Source organism: Chanos chanos, chromosome 1, assembly GCF_902362185.1.
Source record: "Chanos chanos chromosome 1, fChaCha1.1, whole genome shotgun sequence".
Taxonomy (NCBI): domain Eukaryota; kingdom Metazoa; phylum Chordata; class Actinopteri; order Gonorynchiformes; family Chanidae; genus Chanos; species Chanos chanos.
In genome coordinates this window covers 10,566,583-10,585,354 of record NC_044495.1, presented here as the reverse complement: position 1 = coordinate 10,585,354, position 18,772 = coordinate 10,566,583, and the positions used below count along the sequence as shown (strand labels likewise).

Sequence of the window (18,772 nt, the reverse complement as noted above, 5' to 3'; positions counted from 1 at the left end):
TTTACTCCTGCTTGGAAAAGCCTCCGTCAACAGGTCTTCAGGAATTAAATCACCAGCATTTTGTTTAAACATCTCTGGAAGAGAGACTGTGATCAACACTCCCTTTGAAAGAAGAGGATTTAGCTCTTAAAAAAACATTCTGGATAAGCACCAGGCCTTTGATTAAGGCCCAAGGAAGAACACTGGCATTCAAAGAAACTTTCTGTTTACAAAGATGTTCGTTTACATCCCAACTGTCACTTGGGATGTTAAGAGAGTAGGCCCCAATCCATCAACTAGGCACCAACATTTCCTACCTGAATGTCAGCACAGTTTCTCAGATTGCATTTTATACAAAGACAGAACTTGTTAAAAGACAAAAAAAGGCTTTTCAATGGAATCCAAATATATTTAAGATTGAAGTGAGAAATATCTTCTAAGAAAAACATTGCTATGGAGAAAAAAGACCTTTTAGAAAGTTAAGCTCACAAACGTGTTCTCTAGCACATCTCATATTACCTAATTATGTTCTAGTACTGTCTCCTCCTACAGTACATCAAAGGTCAAATCATTCCATATAAATATCTTGTCCTATGACACTAGATCTGACTACACTTAGAGTAACAATAAACAAACTCCAAGGAATTGAATTATTCTGTGAAATAAGTTGAAGCAGGACAAGAGCAATTGTTGAGCTTTGATTTGTTTGGACTGATCTCGTCTGGACTGGAGCCAGGCTGAGAACAAGCTTCAAGTCTAAGACAACAAAACTAGCATTCTGTTTGAATTCATTGCAATTTTAACAGCTTGACTGGAATTCCTTTCAAGACACATCAAGAGTCTCTGAGTGTTCAGGAAGAAAAAAAGAGAAAAGAAGGGGGGGGGGGGGGGGGGGCTGATATGAATCCAATGAATACAGTAACCATGTTTCAGGGGATCCCATGCTAGAACCTCTGCCAAGCTAAGGTCTCCCTGTCTCAGTGGCTGAATGTTTAGCCTGCAGTCACAGAGAGAGAGAGAGAGGGAGGGAACTGATATAATTGCAGAAGAGCGAGATATCTTTGAATATTTACCAATATCCCAAACCAGTGTTACTTGTGTTCAGATGTCCATAAACAGTTGATAAGTTATTTAAACTATGGCCTCAGTTCAAACACTCTTGCCAATGAAGTACCAGTGAAGTGCGCCATCACATCCACAGCTTCACCAAATGTTGTTCCATTCTAGCCATGTCAGTAGATGTGTGGGCAGATTCCAATCAGTCAGCCTTACGAAAGCATCATTACATCTTTGCTCTTACATACTAGCAGATTCGCAGGCTCTGCATAATAAATAGACCAGTTTGCAAAAATGATCTTGAGGACTCTGCACCGCAGTGTGCTTTATCTTTGCGTGGTTTAGTACTCCCTGGCCTCCTCCAGCTCATTCATATAGACATCCTCCTGAGGGTTCTCCACACACTGTAGCCCATTGTTAGGTGGTCGTACTGAGTGAAAACGACTCCAGTCACCCTTACACAAGATCCAGGGTAGAACATCTACCTTGTAGTGAAGCTCTGGAGAGAACTCTGTGCTAATGAGGTTGGGCGCGCCTGCCCCTTTGCCGCGGGTAATTAGCTTCATGTTGTTGTCATAGCAGCAGTGTTGTGCGGCCAACGTGGTGCTGTCAAAGGAGAGCATGGACCGCACGCAGAACTTGGCCGAGGGCTTGTAGATGTCCAGTCGCTCCTTGGGCCCACTAGCATCGCGCCAGCGATACGTTTTGTGAAGCTTCTCATCAAAGATGTTAACGGCGCTGTAGACAACTTCGGATGGATAGCTGCAAGGGCAGCTGGGTAGCTCAGTCAGGACCTGGTGTAAGTACTTCTGTAAGAAGTCATTCTTACAATTTAGCCATTTCTCACAGCTGTCCACATCTGGAGAATGAGGAGAAGGGAATCAGTCACACACAAAGAATAGGTGGAAGGTATAATTAGAACCTGTATAAGAAGAAGTGTATGACTGCAGAAGTAGAACTATTAAGACACGTGTTCATGAAAGGATACAACATATTCCACAATTCCATGTGTGTTCCATGTATTCATATGGCTACCAAAAAAACATGCTTTTGAATTCTTACAGTTTTGATATGAATAAAAGTTCTTGAATGAAAATTTTTCCACATTGAAAAAATAAAAAAATGAATGAGTGTTGAAGCTTTAAAATTGCTGGGCTTTAAACGACCTTGTTAAAATCTTCCTCTCCACATTCGGAGTAGTCATGTTACGCACTAAGCATGTCTGACTTTTGGACAAGGTCTACACATCAGTGTGGCTTCCCCTTTGCCAAAGAATAAAATCTATGTAGGAGACTGTGGTCATACTGGAATATATTCTTTAGAAACATTTATGTTCCTTTGCGAATTATATTCTTTAAAAAACCTCAGGCAGTTTATCTTGATGCTTTTTCATACCACATTCATTATTATCACAGTAAAATGAAAAGAAGTACCACCAGTGTTCTGTGCCAAAAAAGTGGGAGGCCCAAAAAAACTCAACAGCAAATAATGTTATTTTTGGAAGAAAAGTAAGCATTTCATGGTTTCCATAACACTCTTTGCAGAGCAATACCAGATATAGCGAGTGTGTATCTCTAATTGCTTCACAGCAAGGGCAGTTTCCATGGTGAATCAGGCTAGGTAAGACAACAGAAGTAGCTTGTCACTAACTGGTCATAAATGGTGATGATCATTACGTAGATGAATAAATATAAACATTGTTCATTTCTACACACTCGGTCACTGACCTGGGCATCTTATTGAAGTGTTCACTTAGAGGGTAGAACATTACCGCGTTGCATTTATTCTAGGAATGTTTGTCTGTCTGTGTGGTATACACTCGTTAGAAAGACACACACACACACACTCAGACACATAAACACTACACTGACCTGCATCAAAGGCTTCCGTGGTGTTCATAACCTCATGGGGCATGAGCTCTGTCACTGCGTTCATGTCATCTAAGAAAAGAGACAAAGAGTCTGTGTTTCATTAAGTCACAACTTAAACAGTGTGGGTTGTGTTTCAGTAGATCAAGGCCACTACAGGACAGGAACATCCTGGCTTCGAGGAAGACATTAGACATTAAAACCAGTTGACTCTTCCCAGTGTGAGCTGGTAACTGCCTGGCTGGTGTGCTGACATAATTTGTATCCTCAGTATGACTGTATGTGTGATCTTCAGCCAAACGAACTTTGGTCTAGCACCCTGACACCCTCCCCTCACACCCCCCCCCAACCCTGTGGCAGGAAAATATGTCAAAGAGCAGTGAACTGAAAGACAAGTTAAAAATGATCAAAAGTCATTTGGTGCTTATTCTAGTCAGTCAGCTGTGTCTGTCTGAGAGTGCAGTGCAGTGAATGCACAAGTCTGGGTGGACTGTCTGTGTGGCTTGAGACTGACCTACACGAAGGCTGCACTGAAAGCCCTTATTGAGCTCCCTCGTGGACAGACCAAGCACACACTTGACACACTTACACTGAAGTTTTACACTGAATAAGCCATGGACACAGGCCACACCAGACTGCACATTCCCAGTGTAGACTAACAGCCATCATGTTTGTTCCACTTCAGCCAGAGATTAATAAACTGTAGCATGACTCTCCATCACTACCAATGGCATTAAGAACCACTCAGAGCTTAAATATCACAATTATCCTTCAAGTATGTTTATGTGAGATTATTAGAAATCAGGAAAGTAAATGTGAACATGGTCTTAAGCCATATTAAAAAAGAACACAGTAGAATTAACAGGCAGCTCCAGGAAAACAATGAAGTAAATGTACTTTATGAAACACTTTTATGGGTGTCAGCTTGTTGTTATAGGAGTAAATCTATGATATGAGTAAACATCATATTTGACAGAGTGAAGCTATGGGGACACATGAAGACAAAGGCCTCACCTGGGCAACGCTCCAGATCACAGGTCCTAGATTCAGTTGCAGTGCAAGCATAGCCACACGAGCGGATCCTCTTCTGGTTGCCATGGCCACAAGTGACACTGCACGGTGACCATTCGCTCCACTCCTCTTCCTCATATTCTGAAAAGATGAAACAGTGTGACAACTGTACATTACAGGACCCGCATTTCTTTCAAGTGTAACTGGAGCATTCCTTAAGCAGCTGGTGAGAACATTACGCAATAAAACCCAAACCACAAATGAGCTGGATCTGCAGCCCAAGACCTTTTGTCAGGCCTGCCACATATAGTTTTAATAACCATTTCAGAGAGCAAAAGAGGAAGCTAGGGGAAGAAAAAAAAAAGAACAAAAAAGAAGCCTACCAAAGAAATCTTCCTAGCAAGGTTGTACTAAAGCTGACTGTTAACCTTTTTCTCTCTTTCTGTGTGTGTGTGTGTATGTGTGTGTGTGTGTGTGTGTGTGTGCGTATGTGTATGTGTATGTGTGTGTGTATGTGTGTATGTGTGTGTGCTGTACCTGCTAATGTCTGAGCTAAAACCAGTGAGTCTCAGGAAGCCCGTAAAAAGCAGGCGAGCACCATTAAGCACTCTTCTCAGTTCTGTTTCCACACCAGAGGTAATGATGCGCAGCTAAATTAATATTGCATTTTTCTCTGTAAAATATAATCTCACTAATGAACAGGATCTGGGCTCAACTGGCAGGTTGGGTTTTCTTGTTGTAATAAATATGTCAATGGCAAACCAAGTTCCTAATAGTGGCCAGAGACTGGCCAACACAAACACTTCAGTGGGAAAGGCAAAGTCTAATAGCTTTGCTCTTTCTTGAAGCATACCACTCTCTGTCCTACGCAATGCTACAGAAATGAAAGTTTCACAGTTTCAAAAGCAAGAGAAGAGGAAAAATAAGGAAGAGCAAAGAGGGATTAGTTCATCTTCATCTACAAGCCCCCTTGCTTACAGCTAATGCTTTTTGGCTGCGTTGCCATCGGTTACCAGCACATTGCTTAATGAGAGCTCCAGGCTGCCGCTGAGGGAGCCCGCTCATATGCTCTTGCCAAGAGAAACAAACTGAGGTGTTGATGATATGCTCAACTCATCCAATTTTTCCTCCTTAATCCTGGAATGCTTGAACTCATGCGCTCTCTTTCTGAAGAAGAAGAAAAAAGCTCAAAGTCTTCACATGGGTTTGAAAAACAACTTCATTTCACAGAATGGGCCCTGATGCCAATGATGGGTAACAGTGACCCTGGCATGTCTTTTGTAGTAAAGCCATACCTAATCAAAGCCATGAAAACCACTCTACCCAGAACACCACATCAAATGCCAATTTTCCTATAAATTTCAGCATGATAAATTTGCCACATAATTCTTTTTTTTTTTTTTTTTAATTTGGAATACAGTGTCTGTGAATCTGTCCACAGAATAAAACCTCTGCATTGACTGAGATCAGCAATCTGATAAAACAATAAAATTTACAATGTTTCAAATGTGATTAAAGCTGGGGGAAAAACCAGATTTGTTTAAGACAGACATCGGCTAACAGTGTGCTCCTGACATTCCTCAAATAAGCCAGTTGAGCTTCTGAAATCTGGATATGTAACAGCGTATTTTTCTTTTTTCTTTTTAAATACAAAAACCAGAGAACAGAAGTCAGTCACTGTTAAGAATATGTAGCATTAAGCAGGGCTCATAGGATCCTACCGAGGGAAAAGAATTAACCCCATGCTTTTTTGCCAGACCACCATGCTGGCCACACTGGGGGTGTATTTCTAGGCAAGTTGCCATTGCAGGAAAAGCATGTTTCTGCATATGTCTGGAGTTCATATTCAAACCCATCTCATTAATAACAAATGCTTGTTTATGCAGAAAGTCAGTGGCAGACTCCTTGCACTAAGTTTACTCATTAGGGCTATTTAAGGAGAACCTACAGGAGAGACAGTAGGAGATTAATGCAGGTCTGTGCCCACAACTCGTGATGAAAGACAGCTGACATGACCACAGTGGGCACCATATAAGTGCCCTCTTATGACTGGGTGCCTACACCATTGCTACAGTTTACCTCTGAAGAAGAAGAGAGGAAATACACTGTTGAGGGTGGGGGAGAGGTGCTTGTGAACTTCCCTGGTATATATTCACTCGTAGTAGTGAGGCTTGAATTAACTGAGTGAGAGTGAAACCTTTTAATGAAAAAGATAGTGATCAAAGTAATGCGGTAAGAAAAACCATTTACTGCTCTCCATATGGCCTACTGTTTTATAGAATAATGTCCTCTGGTTATTCCATTTTATCATAGTTGTCTGAACATCACCTGCTCCAATGCTGAGCTATACTGTGTATCTTGGTGTTAAGTCACACGAACTTAATATTAAGCTCAACAAACACATTCAGAAATATATATATTTATATATTTAATTTATATCCATGCAAACACCTTAGTCACACTGCAGTCTTTGGGATTTGACTACGGGGAGCTTTCTTTACTACAAGACATTGAGATAAAAAAAGAAAAAAAAACTGAAGCATCCTTTCGTGTGGAGCTCTCAAATGCCCCATGAATTACACAGCGAGCTCAAAGGACTGGGCCGTGTGAATCAAAGGCCAGCGCCAGTCTGAGGATGAAAAGAATAGCTGAGGCCTCTGTCAGACTGTGTCCACTGCCGTTTCCTATCTGCTGTCTAATTGAACACAAATATTAGTTGTTTAGCCAGTAGAGCGGCCCCATGCTGTTATTAGTGAACGACTAGGCTGGGGCTTCAAAAAGCAGAGTTTTCCAAGGACCAGTGTCAACTTCAAAGCAGACACACAAAGTTCTGCTGCTCGGCTGCACACAGTCACTAATGTAGGGCAGGCTGAGTGCCAGTGCCTCTCTCCCTATTCTACCTCACTGTCCTCTTCTAATCTCTACACTCTCCAATCTTTCATATCATTTATCTCTATTAGGTTCCTTTTGCCTGGTGATAAATTTTGTCCCAATGCTCTGTACTTGGGGTCTCTTTATTCTCCCCGTTATCAAGCCTCCTGGTGTAGAGTGTGGAAAGTAATGTTTCCTGTTACACACAGGAAAATTATCATGCCTGAGAAAAAGTGATGTTATATTATTAAATTAAAAATAAAGATAGTTTTATAGTGGTGAAATGGTATGATAAAGAAAATGAAACAACACAAAACAAGTCAAAAAAAACCCCAAAATCTTGCGGAATATTAATAAAAAGAGAAGCTCTGGTATAATAAACCACTCATTACTTTAGAATAAGTGCTCTGCAGTGTCAGATTTTTTTTTAGAAATTAACACGAGAAACAATTTCTTCCACGTTTTCTCTGGAAATTCTGTTTGGCATCAGTACCATGGATAAAAACAGTGCTTGAAAAAAACAGCTAGTTCACTGATGTTTAATTCATCAAAATATACCATTCTGTTTGAATTTTGCCATGTCTTTGAAAAACATTAATTCAGGTAAGAATAAAAGAATTTTGAGCAAATTGATTTGAAAGTGACATACAGTACGACTCAAAAAAATCATAGTATTCATTCAGAGTAACTGGCACCTTAATCAGATATTTTTCCAATAATATCTGAGGGAGAATATACAAGACAATTGAAACCCCCTTAAGGCAAAATCCAAAGTGTTCCAAATGTATAAACACGAAGGCCAGCGATATATACATAACAGCCAACCTTGAGTGATCTGAAATGTTGCAACGTTCAACTTTAATAAATTGTTACTAAGTAACTACTTGTTTTGGGACACACAAAGTTATATCCCCTATTCTGTTTACAAGTGATAGAAGAGAGTCTGTAGGAGATGTGAGCAGAGTGACATGTTTATGAAGCAGTTCTGGAGCGCAACCTTAAATCATAAATCATGTCTGGACTACAGAGGAGACGGGGGCCCGCATTGCCAATTCAACTAGAGGAGGAAATCAGCTTAACAAAAACATTTTGAAAACAGTTGAGTGGATACATGCTCTAGTTTCCTAAGAGCACAATCATCAACGCTGATGTTACTGCAAGCATGGCAGAACTACAACAGAGTCCTAAAACTGAGGGTCTTCGCTGATGTTTTCTACAGGAAAAAAAAAAAGTATTGCGTATCATTTCTTACCCTGATATGAACTCCCATTTTCTGACATTACAACTCCCTACCAGAACCCTTTGAATGTTTATCTCGAAGATAAGTTGTTGAACATTTGATGTCTGACAGCAAAAGATGAAGGTGCTCATCATGAACTCAATGATTATATATCACGGAGAGCCTTTTACCCATACTCACCATAGTTATCCTTTGAGTCCCAGGCCTTCCATCGGCTGCCCCAGTCTCCCCCAACTCCACTGAGGATGGAGTCTTCTCCATCATATGTGTAGTCTTCCCCATTCTCCTCCAGGCTGGCTTGACCTTGGCTTTCCTCACTTGAGTCATGGTATTCCCAGAAAAGAGGCCAGAAAAGCTTTTTATGCTCTAACCATTCTTCGGAAGACAGAGACCAGTCATTCCTACTCTCTTCTGCTAAATCCATCTCAATCTCCATCTGAGGGTTGTCAACCACTTCAATGGTCACCTGTTAGAGACCAAAGCCAGAAAATAGATGGTGAGTTTCTCTAAAGAGTAATGAGGAGGTAGCGATGTATAGAGTTGGACGAGCATGACTTTGGTGTCTTGGTATTTTCATAACATTGCCTACCCCATTAAAACTGTTCCCCACTGTTTTGCTTCAGGTAAACAATCCATTAGCTCTGTTGTGTGCTAATGCAAGTCATATGCATATGTATGTTTATTTTTGATGAAAAAATCCCCCTGTAAAAAAATACTTTTTGCGATATGTGGCCTATCACTGGATCCAGTACTGTTCTTCCTAATTAGTTCCTTCAGGCAATGCATAATATTTACCATCCCCAAATGTTTTGGTCTTTAAATGTGATCTGAACCATTTTTAACACAATTCACTTTTTTTGTCTATGATCTGGCAATCCTGAACTTCTGAACACCATTTTCTTCAACTGGAAGTAAAAGGCTTCATTAAGTGTTAGCAAATATCAGCAGTGTGACTGAGTCAACAGTCAGTAATGAGCTACCAGGAGAGGTCATTAAGGAACAGCAGAATCAAAGCTGTGCACCAAGTTTTTTTTTCTCTTTACAGTTATTGAGCACTCTATTGAGCACTCTGATACAGAGCCTCACTCTGAAACATCTAGGTCTACTGGGATTCACTACCCAAACCATGAGGAATCACACCTATGGATCTTTGTTGGCCATAGTTGTCAGGATTTGGGAGGATGTTTTCATGATGACAGGTTTATGCTTTGCATGCCTAGGCTTGCTGCCCCTAAGGAAGGCAGACTCTTAGACTGATAGCTGGGTTTCGGCTGGCCACTCTGCAGGCCTAGACAAAGGACTGGCTGTTTATTTCCTTCACTGCGTAACAATCTGATGGCTACCCCAGTTGTTTATAAAGACATAGTGTGTTTAAAGCGGGCGATTGTGCTACTGTAACAGCACTGTTTACAACCGTTATCCTCCTCCAAAGATAACCAAACCATAGCTCTCCAAGCAAACCTCTTATTTCAAACATTGCTTTGTTATTCTCAAAGGTACAAACAAGTATATCAAAGATGTGGTAATTTAGTTATGAAAGAAAGCGTCTACTCATTAACAAAAGCAGTACTTAGATTACTCAGGAACTTACTGTTGCACAAAACATAGTGAAACATTATTTTACAGACCTGCATTCAACTTTTAAATTTAAATTTAAATGCGATATTTAGTTAATCTCTGTTATATTCCTTTGGCAGATTTTTTTTTTGTTTTAATGAATGAGGTGTTTTTTTAAGGGTTATGAGTCAAACCTTTGCTTGAACAGACACTACAGAGAACTTATCCCATTGCCAGTGTATTATAGATTCACAGACTACCCTCTAATGCTGCTTTCAGTTAAAAATGGCATGAAGCTATGCACTCTTACAAAAATAATATCAATCCACACAGATGTGATAACAAGCTCCAAACCGTCCTCCACTCATCGAAAGTATAACAGGCTTTAAACCATCCTCCACTCATCGAAAGTTATTGGCTAAAAGCAAAGACACATAAAAACATAATAGCTTTGTCTGGTACATGTGGAAGATGGCCCATTCCCACTTGGAAAAGTAAAGCATTTTCCTTGTCATAAAAGTAAATGTGAAGTCAGGAGTTTCTTGTGTATTTTTCCCTTGAATTCTAACTTAATTTCTTCTCATATCCACTTGTGCATACAACCTCATTACAACACTACAAAAAAAATCCTCCTTTAAAAAAAATGAAATGTTATCTACTTTTGTAGGGAACATTTAAACCACCAAAAAAAACAAAACAAAAAACAAGGTGGCCTTTCACCCTTGTTCTTGTTCCTCTCTGCAAACTCTATCCACAGGTTTAAACATTGTAGTAGATCAGATCCACCACAAAACAGAGGTCTTGCATGAATTAATTTGAGACCACTCTGGTTGGAAGCAGCTGTGACACAAAAGAGAAAGCTGGTGAGAGCCAAGAAAATCCCCTGCCTTTAGCAATTGCCGCAGCACACTTCACAAAAACAGCATAAAACAATGAGTTCATAGGTTAATTACAGCTAAGGCAAACTTCTGCCAAGCAAAGGCAATCTATTATTCTAAGTAATTACAGATTGATTTAGTGCTACCAGAGGTGGGAAATGGGTAGGATAAAGTCTTGCTGAGAAGTTACGGAGATCTATGGAAATAAACGCTGCCTAATGCTGGCAAGAGCCCATCAAGATGTGGGCCAGTTTGCAATCATCTACAAAGAAAGCTCCCTGTACACAAGTCCAAGTTCACCATGATTCCATTCAGTTTTGGACACCTAAAATGAGTTTTAGGGAACTGAAAGGATACATCAGGCACAATGTTAACTAGTACGTATCTTGGCCAACCTCTGTTCCCAGTCAGTAAGTAAGTCCTGCTTCTACCTGAATGTTTGGGTTCTGAGAGCCCAGGTCTGCATTGGCGAGTTCAGGAAAGTTCTTCAGGTCCAAGATGAATGGCTCCTCCTCTTCCTCTGGCACAGGTTTGGGAAGAACTCCATCTGAGCGATGGTGAGACCATCTCCTTTTATGATGATGTGGAGAAGGGAGCTCACTTCTCAGCTGATTCTGCTGCTGGAGGTCTTGTAGTGTTTGTCTGACATCTTTTGAGCCTACATTGCCTTTTCCCTGTGAGAAAAATGCAGAGACAAATATTGATGGATCAGTCTAAACATCAGACGGAGATATTGACTTTCACACCAAAAAAGTAGAAAGTTCAACAGCAGATACTGACCTGATTCAATTACCAACCATACTCAAATTACTCATCTAATATGTCTTTGTATATTCAACGACCTCAACAAGACACAAGGAGGAGATGGATATTTTTGAGCAGTTCCATTAGACATATGAAAAGGGTTAGCAGATCTGTCATACCTCAACACCATACCAAATCCATCCAGCTGTGACCCTGCTCCTTAAAAAAAGGGGGGGGATTTCAACTACACCCATCTGGAATGAAATGTCTAACACATGACAGCAGATCACCGCGATTTGGAGGTAGGATCAGAGTAAACCAATACAACAATGCTTACACAGGCCTCTTTTCATGAGGGGAGACTATACCTCCTTGGACAACTTAAAACATACAAGATTCAAAACATCCTTTGAAATAACACAATAAAAGACTCACTGGAATAACCCCCCCCAATGAGAACTGGTTTGATTTGATGTTTGTATGTCTGTGGTCAATGGTAGAATATATGACTCTTCATGTTGTGAAATGAATTTTCTTTAAGTCTAAACATGTTGACAGAGCACAAAAATATTATATGAGTTCTTACTATTCTTCTTTGATTGTTGTCTAACACGTAGTCATTCATCAATTTAAAAACCATGCCACTTCAAGTGGTTCCCATCGGATACAAAACAAACTAATACAACGACAACACAGGCAGACCACAGGCGTGAGAGGCATTCAGTTCTATCTGACTGCTCTATGCTATCTCCATTAACTGAAGTCAGACATTTAAGCCTCGACCTCTTTCCAGCTGGTTGGCATTAGGGTTGGGTTAAACTGATGGGGAAGGACTGTAAATTCTAGCAACAGAGGCCATGTATAGTGCACGCAGGTAAAGTATTTCACATTTAAGAACATGTATCTCTTTCATCTGGTTGACTTTCAGATTACTTTCCAGGGACCCAGAATTTGGAGCAGATCTCCAGTTTTCCTAAATACTGAACAACACACATCCAGAATTCATCTTTATCCCTCAGTTATTGCTGACCATGTCCAATCAACAGTTGTTGCTGCCCTAGGTTGAAAACAAATGAGTTTTATTATTTATTCATTTAAGATCTTTTGGCAAATTCAGAATGGAATCAATAGAGATTAATTAGGTCTTGATTTTCACGACACTGATGACAGTAAAAAAGACTTTAGGATAACAAGCCACATAGTGCCCATGAGGCCTATCTGTAATATCAGATCTGTACTATTTAGTCCAGTCCACAGCCTAGGCACAGCCATGCTAATCTGTGCAAATGTATTAGACCATCAGTACGGTGTAGTATGATGCTTGAACTATATCCATTCTTCAACACACATTCAGCACAGCAAAATGACCCTGGACACTGCTTCCTCCTTATTGTTGTACTTCAAAGGACTGGGGTGGTCTCCTGTAGAGGCCCTCTACGCATGAGGTTCAAGAGACATCAAAGAGCAGCCATCCAACAGCATAAATTAAGGGATGAAGAGTTACGTTTGTGTCACACACAGAGTGGGCATACTGTTTGTACCCACACCCCCCAAATTCTCCTGATCACCATGTCTCTCTCTTTCTTCCTCTCTCTCCCTCTGTCTTTATCTCCATGTCCCTCCAGGGCAACTCAGATCATTCAATAGATGGAGACGCAAATTACATTAGATCACACAGCACCAGTGCTGTCCACTGTTTTCACATCTGTAGTGCCCCTATTCCTCCACATGCACATCTGGACCTGTGATTTGATTGTCCCTCATATCCTTGGTGGAGGGCTAGAGAGGAGAAAGAGGAGGGGGGTATGGAGAGCTGGGAGGCTGCCTGATCAAAGCCTCTCTCCACTGGTCATGTGTAGCCTGCCTTGTCTCACATCTCTGGCTCTGTCTCCCCCACATGCAAAACAGATGTCCTATGCTCCAGACGATAAACTTCACCCCTGAGTTCGATTGAATTTCATCATTCTTGGATGGATGTAGGGAAGGGAGCTGTAACTTCAGTGTTCATACTACAATTACCAATACCTATTTGAGTCAAACTAACAGACACACTGAAAAACTGATAGCATTTTTTTTTCAGCTTAGATTCAAAGCTCTTCTATCGGTTCAAATATAACACAGTATGAAGTGTCTGACCCATGCCAACACAGACTAGAAAATGAGCAAACAGGTGTGAATTTGATGAAAACCGCATGTGAAATCTATGAAACCGCAGCACCACTTGGTGTTATGTAAGTCCTCATTACCAATCTTGGTATCGCCATAAAAGATTTCATTCACATCGTGGTTTTTGATATAAATAGCACTTTGTGATATGTCAAATTAGAGGGTGAAATCCACAGTAATTTCTAGATCAGGGACTAAGGGGTATGGAGATATACTAGTGCCATCAATGTAAAGTGTGTCACGAGTGATTGATGAAGATGATCTCAGCTTTGTCATTATCACATTTAAGAACGCCATGTTTCATACAGGCCGTAATTTCAGAGCCACAGTTTCGATATGAATCAGGAGGATTCTAGAGCGATTTGGTCCTCATGTAGATCACATGAAGCCCAGGATTGCATGCTGGGGGATCCTGGGGGAGTGACTATGATGTGGTCTGCAAGCATTTTCTATTAGAGAGGTAGGAGGTGAGCATGTCCAGAGCTGTACCCACAACACCAGGACACCTTTGGGGTGGAATGGGAAAACTCAGTGTGACAAAGACTGAGTTTAGATCTAATGGAATAAGAATGTTGAGGGCCCGAGAATCAGCAGATGTTGGAAAATTGTTGATGACTCTGACAAGGGCAGACTCTGTGCTATGCAGTGAGTGGAATCTCTTTTGAGGGTTCAAAAAGGTTGTTAGACTGCAAGAGGGATTGCAGTTGATGGCCAGCCCTGCTCGTACAAGTCTTTGCTGGGTAGGGGAGTTTGGACATGGGCTGGTAGTTCCTGGGTTTGGAAGGCTGCAGACCAGATTTCTTTAGCATGGGAGTGACAGCAGCTACTTTGTATGCAGTGGTGATATGATCACGTGAGAGTGGCTGGTTAAAAAGCACTCTTAGAAAGGGGAAGAGAACAGGTAAGTAGGCCTCGGCTTAAAATGGTAGGGCGGGGATCATAGAAACAGGTTGTTTTTGCCTTACAGACAGCAACAAGCTCTATTGTTGGGGGAGTAAATTGAGGTACATGGGGTAAAAACTGGTTTGCTGAAGCAGCAGATGGATTGTCAGTGATGAAGTGTAAAGAAGAAAATGCAGTAAAACTTGCGGAGTTGGCAATCAGAGAGTTGTTGATATTGGAGATGTTGTTTCTGAAAAAAAAAAGGATGAAATATTATACAGAGATCAGAGGAGCCACGGGTGTTGTTATCAAGGGGGTTGAATATTTTACTGATGGCTGAGAGAACACGGTGAGAGTTCCAATTGGCGTTGTTGATGATGTTAGACAAGTGGACAGGTTTGGCATCGCACACCACCAGAGAGTCATGACAAAGCGGTGCTGCAATCCGGTTTTTATTCCTTTCCTGTCTATTGCACAAATATTTCAATTGTTCCACATATGAGCTTCCCTAAAGCCTTCCAGGAATCCCTCACACCTTCCACCTCTGCGATGTTGTAATCAAACCTCCATGCCAAGATAAGCACTCTACTCACCATTGCACAATTTGGTTTTGCCTCTTCCCCACTGGTATCCCTGAGGTGAAGGCCCCACACTTAGGGGGCGAAAGGATGGATTTAATTTCATTTGAGCAACTGAAGTTAATAATGTAAAAACAAACTAAAGAGGAGACTATGCCATGGTATAGAGCATGCCACAACAACTGACTTTAACAAAAGGCACTACAGCAAAAAAATTCCTCAGGATCCACGAGGGAAAAAGGAATGGCCAAGAGCAACACCAACGGCAAACTAGCAAGGCCACTCAAGAGCTGTGTGACACTCAGGGAGATGGATGCCTGCCCAGAACCTGGCAGCACCACTTACTGTCCTCTTGTCGTTTTTTGTTTTTCTTTCCCTATTTCTCCTTTTTTTTTTCTACCCCAGCATACCACCATGTTACAATCTGATTTAGTTGGCACATACTGATAGCATCAGCGTAGCATGTTCTGTCTCTATTCCTAAACAATTGGTCTAGTCTGTGACAGGACACAGGGCTATGGCAATCCAAAAATAATACCATAGAGCATATGACCAAACTGTTACCAGGGTTCCGCTGAGCTCAGCATGTTTAGGCCGAAGTACCACTACACTGAGACCAGCACTGCGGAGCTCTGGCAGGACAAGCACCTTCGCCCCTTCAGGAACCTAAGCACTCATGCTCCATTTGGAAGTGAGTCTCTCAGAGGCCCTCACAATCCATTACTTCTCTATGATGAGGCAGTTCGTAAAAAAAAAAAAAAAGAAAGAAAGAAAAAAGAAAGAAAAAAAACCAGATTTTAAGAATGGAAAACTCAGTATCTCCCGCATAATTTCAGAAAAAAATGGATAGATTTGGTTGCTCCCTTGTAATAACAAAATACTCATTTTTGTATTGGCCTTCAGATGAATCACCCTGTCAAAGCTCTTTAATCCTTGCCAGGTAGTTATGCAGTTAAACACCTCGGCGTGCAGGGAGTGAAACTAAAGGAAAGAACGTGTTCAGATGAATATAACCTCCACAAGTCATGTCTGGCTTCTTTTACTGCTTTCACTGCAGCCTCATGACTCAAGTCCCAAGAGGAAATCCCCTGTGACACCCAGTAACTGATTGAATTAATATGTTTCTGTCATAACACCACGTACAGCTTGGCTCTTTCATACAGTACTCTAAGGCAGTCCACTGCCCTGAGTTCAAACTGTTACAATTTTAAAAATGGAAAAAACCTCAGTGAATTATACATAGACTTTGAAATTTACTTCTACATATTAAGAGATGTGAATGTGTTCAAGTGGTTAGTGAAATATTAGCTAGTGTTTCTTCATTAAACTCGGAGTATAGATTCCAAAGTATGTATCTGTGGCTTCTACCATATACTTTCAAACATAGATTATGGTATACTGTTTCAGCTTAACCTCAATTAGGGTGTTGGACATTTGAGATCCTCTCAGTCCACAGCCACCCAGCACAATAGTACAGAACAGCAACATGAACTTCTGAACGACCAGAAGAATTTGGCGCCCTCTGCAAAATGTGGCATCAGCGTCTCACTGTTTCTAAGAAAAGGGATCGGTTCATGATTATTTGCTTTATCAATTACAGCACCACTGCTGGTTCAGCCTCACAGCACCCCATGCGTCACGTCCAATATTGCTGCACACATTCCATGCACCAGTTTCGATAAGTTAGTGTTTATTTGTGTGCAAAACTCAGACCTCATGTTACTCTCAAGTCATGAAGCTTCTCTTTCGCCCATGTTAACTCAGAGAGTTGCATAAACGAAAACATACAACCCAGTTTACAGGAAAGGTGGTCAGAGTGGTACATGTTTTCTTCCTTTACACAAAGATACCCAGTCACAACAGCCAACATATAGCCAGATTCTCACAACTCTCTGTCACATTATCATATTTTACATTGGGTGCCTTGACATTACAGTCAGATGTGTTTTTAACCCCCTGCTTAGGCTAATGTAGCAAGAGCTGTACCTAATCTACTGATCAATTCCCATGCTTGGTCTAGGGCCTCCATAAAATAGAGGAGCTTCAGTTTCATGTCAAGCAAAAGAAAATGCTTCTGTATAAAATAAAGGCTTTTAGTGGCTCCAGTAAAAGTCTGCCTAGGGGTGGGTATGCATTTCCCCCTCTGGTAACACTCCATAAAGCTGGTGCTAGGAAGATATGGCAGAGCACCACACTGCTACCAACTTCCACGTCAGAAGATCATGCTGGATTGCTGATGCCTAAATTTAATGGGAAATTTAAGCTATATATCTGAAAACTCCAATGGCTCCCAGAAGTCGAAATGGGAGTTAGTGCCCATGAAGATTTGACTTTGACTTGAGATGAGAGATGTAGAGTGATTGCTCCCCCTCTCTTGCAGTAAATCATTTTTTATCAAGAGCTGATTAAAACCAATATTATACTATAGGCTTGTTCTCAGATATTTGCCAACACATGATGCATGAAATTTCTTGGCCATTGGACAGAACACACTTAGCATATTTACCATGCGCTCCATTTTTGGTGCTGTGTAGAGGCTTTGTGTTTGTCACAAACGCAGTCCTAATGGTCTTAGTGGAACACTACTCACCAAATGTGCCATAAAGCTCAAATAATGAGTCGCACAGTGGGAGGGCTGAGTGCTGACCAATCGCTGAAAAGCTCTGACCAAGTGACTACCCAGATCTGTGACTGTGGCACTTCACCATGACCTCAAGAATTAATATATTACAGAATTTACTTCAGACCAACCTGAAGACATCATTGCTAGAACCAGTGCTAAAGAACAATGGATTACTGAAGACTCCTGCACATTTGACTGGTGTGACTGTTCTCAGCTGAGAGAGGATTGCTTCAGCATTATCCTCTTCATCTTTTCCATGTCAGTGAAAATGAACGCAATTTGGCATTGTATGACGACTGAAGTTCAGATTAAACATGTTTGGGTTGCACATCTACTGTGATTTTTTTTTTTTTTTACAGTTATGATAGAAGCAGTTGTAACGCTCAAATTTCATTGAGATAAGTGAACAGGTGAATACAGTACGCCTATGTTTAGATTATGGTTTCTAATACCTTTTTGCAAGAACGAAAAAATAATTAACAGACGTTTCACACATTACACTCCACGTGGAAAACAAATTTACACCAACTCAGTGTAACAGCTGAAATGATTACCTCCAAAGACGCGCCGCTCCTACCCTTTGGGTTACTTGTTCTGTACTTTTTCGTGGGGAACCCCTTGACTGACAAAAGGAAAACTGTCAAGAAGACTACCCACGGCAGCAAGACTTTTCTTCGAAGCTGCATATCTTTGTCAAATGCTCCAAAAGACAAATATTTTTGCTCTCCTCCTCAATAAAAATGTTGCTTTCAGCTTCAATGCTTAAATAGCTAATTAACTCTGCGCAAAATGGTCTAAACAAACAGAAAGCTGCTATTCCCGTTCACGCTTGTATTCAGCTCTTTTGTCAATGAGTTGGTCCTTAAAAAAAATAAAAATAAAAACATGTAGAACTTCACTCCGAAAGTCTTAGGAATATTATCCAGCGATGGAAGCGCGTCTGAGCGATGTTCTATTGGTCGACAACTTAGAGTCAGGTCAATGCTTCCTTGGATATTTCAGCAGTTTACGAATATATGCGCTGCCTTATTGCTCCCAGACCCACTGGACCTCCTTCGATGCCATTTGCGGTGACATTTAATATACTTGTGCTAAGTTCTTTCCGCAGTTGTCCGTCCATGTGGTAGACCCGCTGACATGCCGAGTGATGTGCGTAAACTTGGTTATGTCCCTTTAACACAATCTTCACCGCAACTCTCTCCTCTACTTGATAGTTTTCCTTGGATAGCTCCTCATCCACGGGTTCGTACCAGCGTAATGTCACAGAAGAGTAGTTTCAGGTAGTAAGAGTGAGGCATTTAAATAGAAAAAAGTAAAAT

General features: G+C 41.0%; 1 protein-coding gene across 1 annotated transcript; it reads right to left on the bottom strand.

Moving 5' to 3' along the window:
- Nucleotides 1-1,376: 1,376 nt before the first annotated feature.
- On the bottom strand, nucleotides 1,377-18,139 carry ism2a (isthmin 2a). Its single transcript, XM_030788924.1, has 6 exons — nucleotides 18,008-18,139; nucleotides 10,892-11,134; nucleotides 8,206-8,491; nucleotides 3,918-4,055; nucleotides 2,907-2,975; nucleotides 1,377-1,894 (listed from the first exon to the last, which is right to left on the bottom strand). Exons 1-6 carry the CDS (start codon nucleotides 18,137-18,139, stop codon nucleotides 1,377-1,379), a joined length of 1,386 nt encoding a protein of 461 aa, XP_030644784.1.
- Nucleotides 18,140-18,772: the final 633 nt, after the last annotated feature.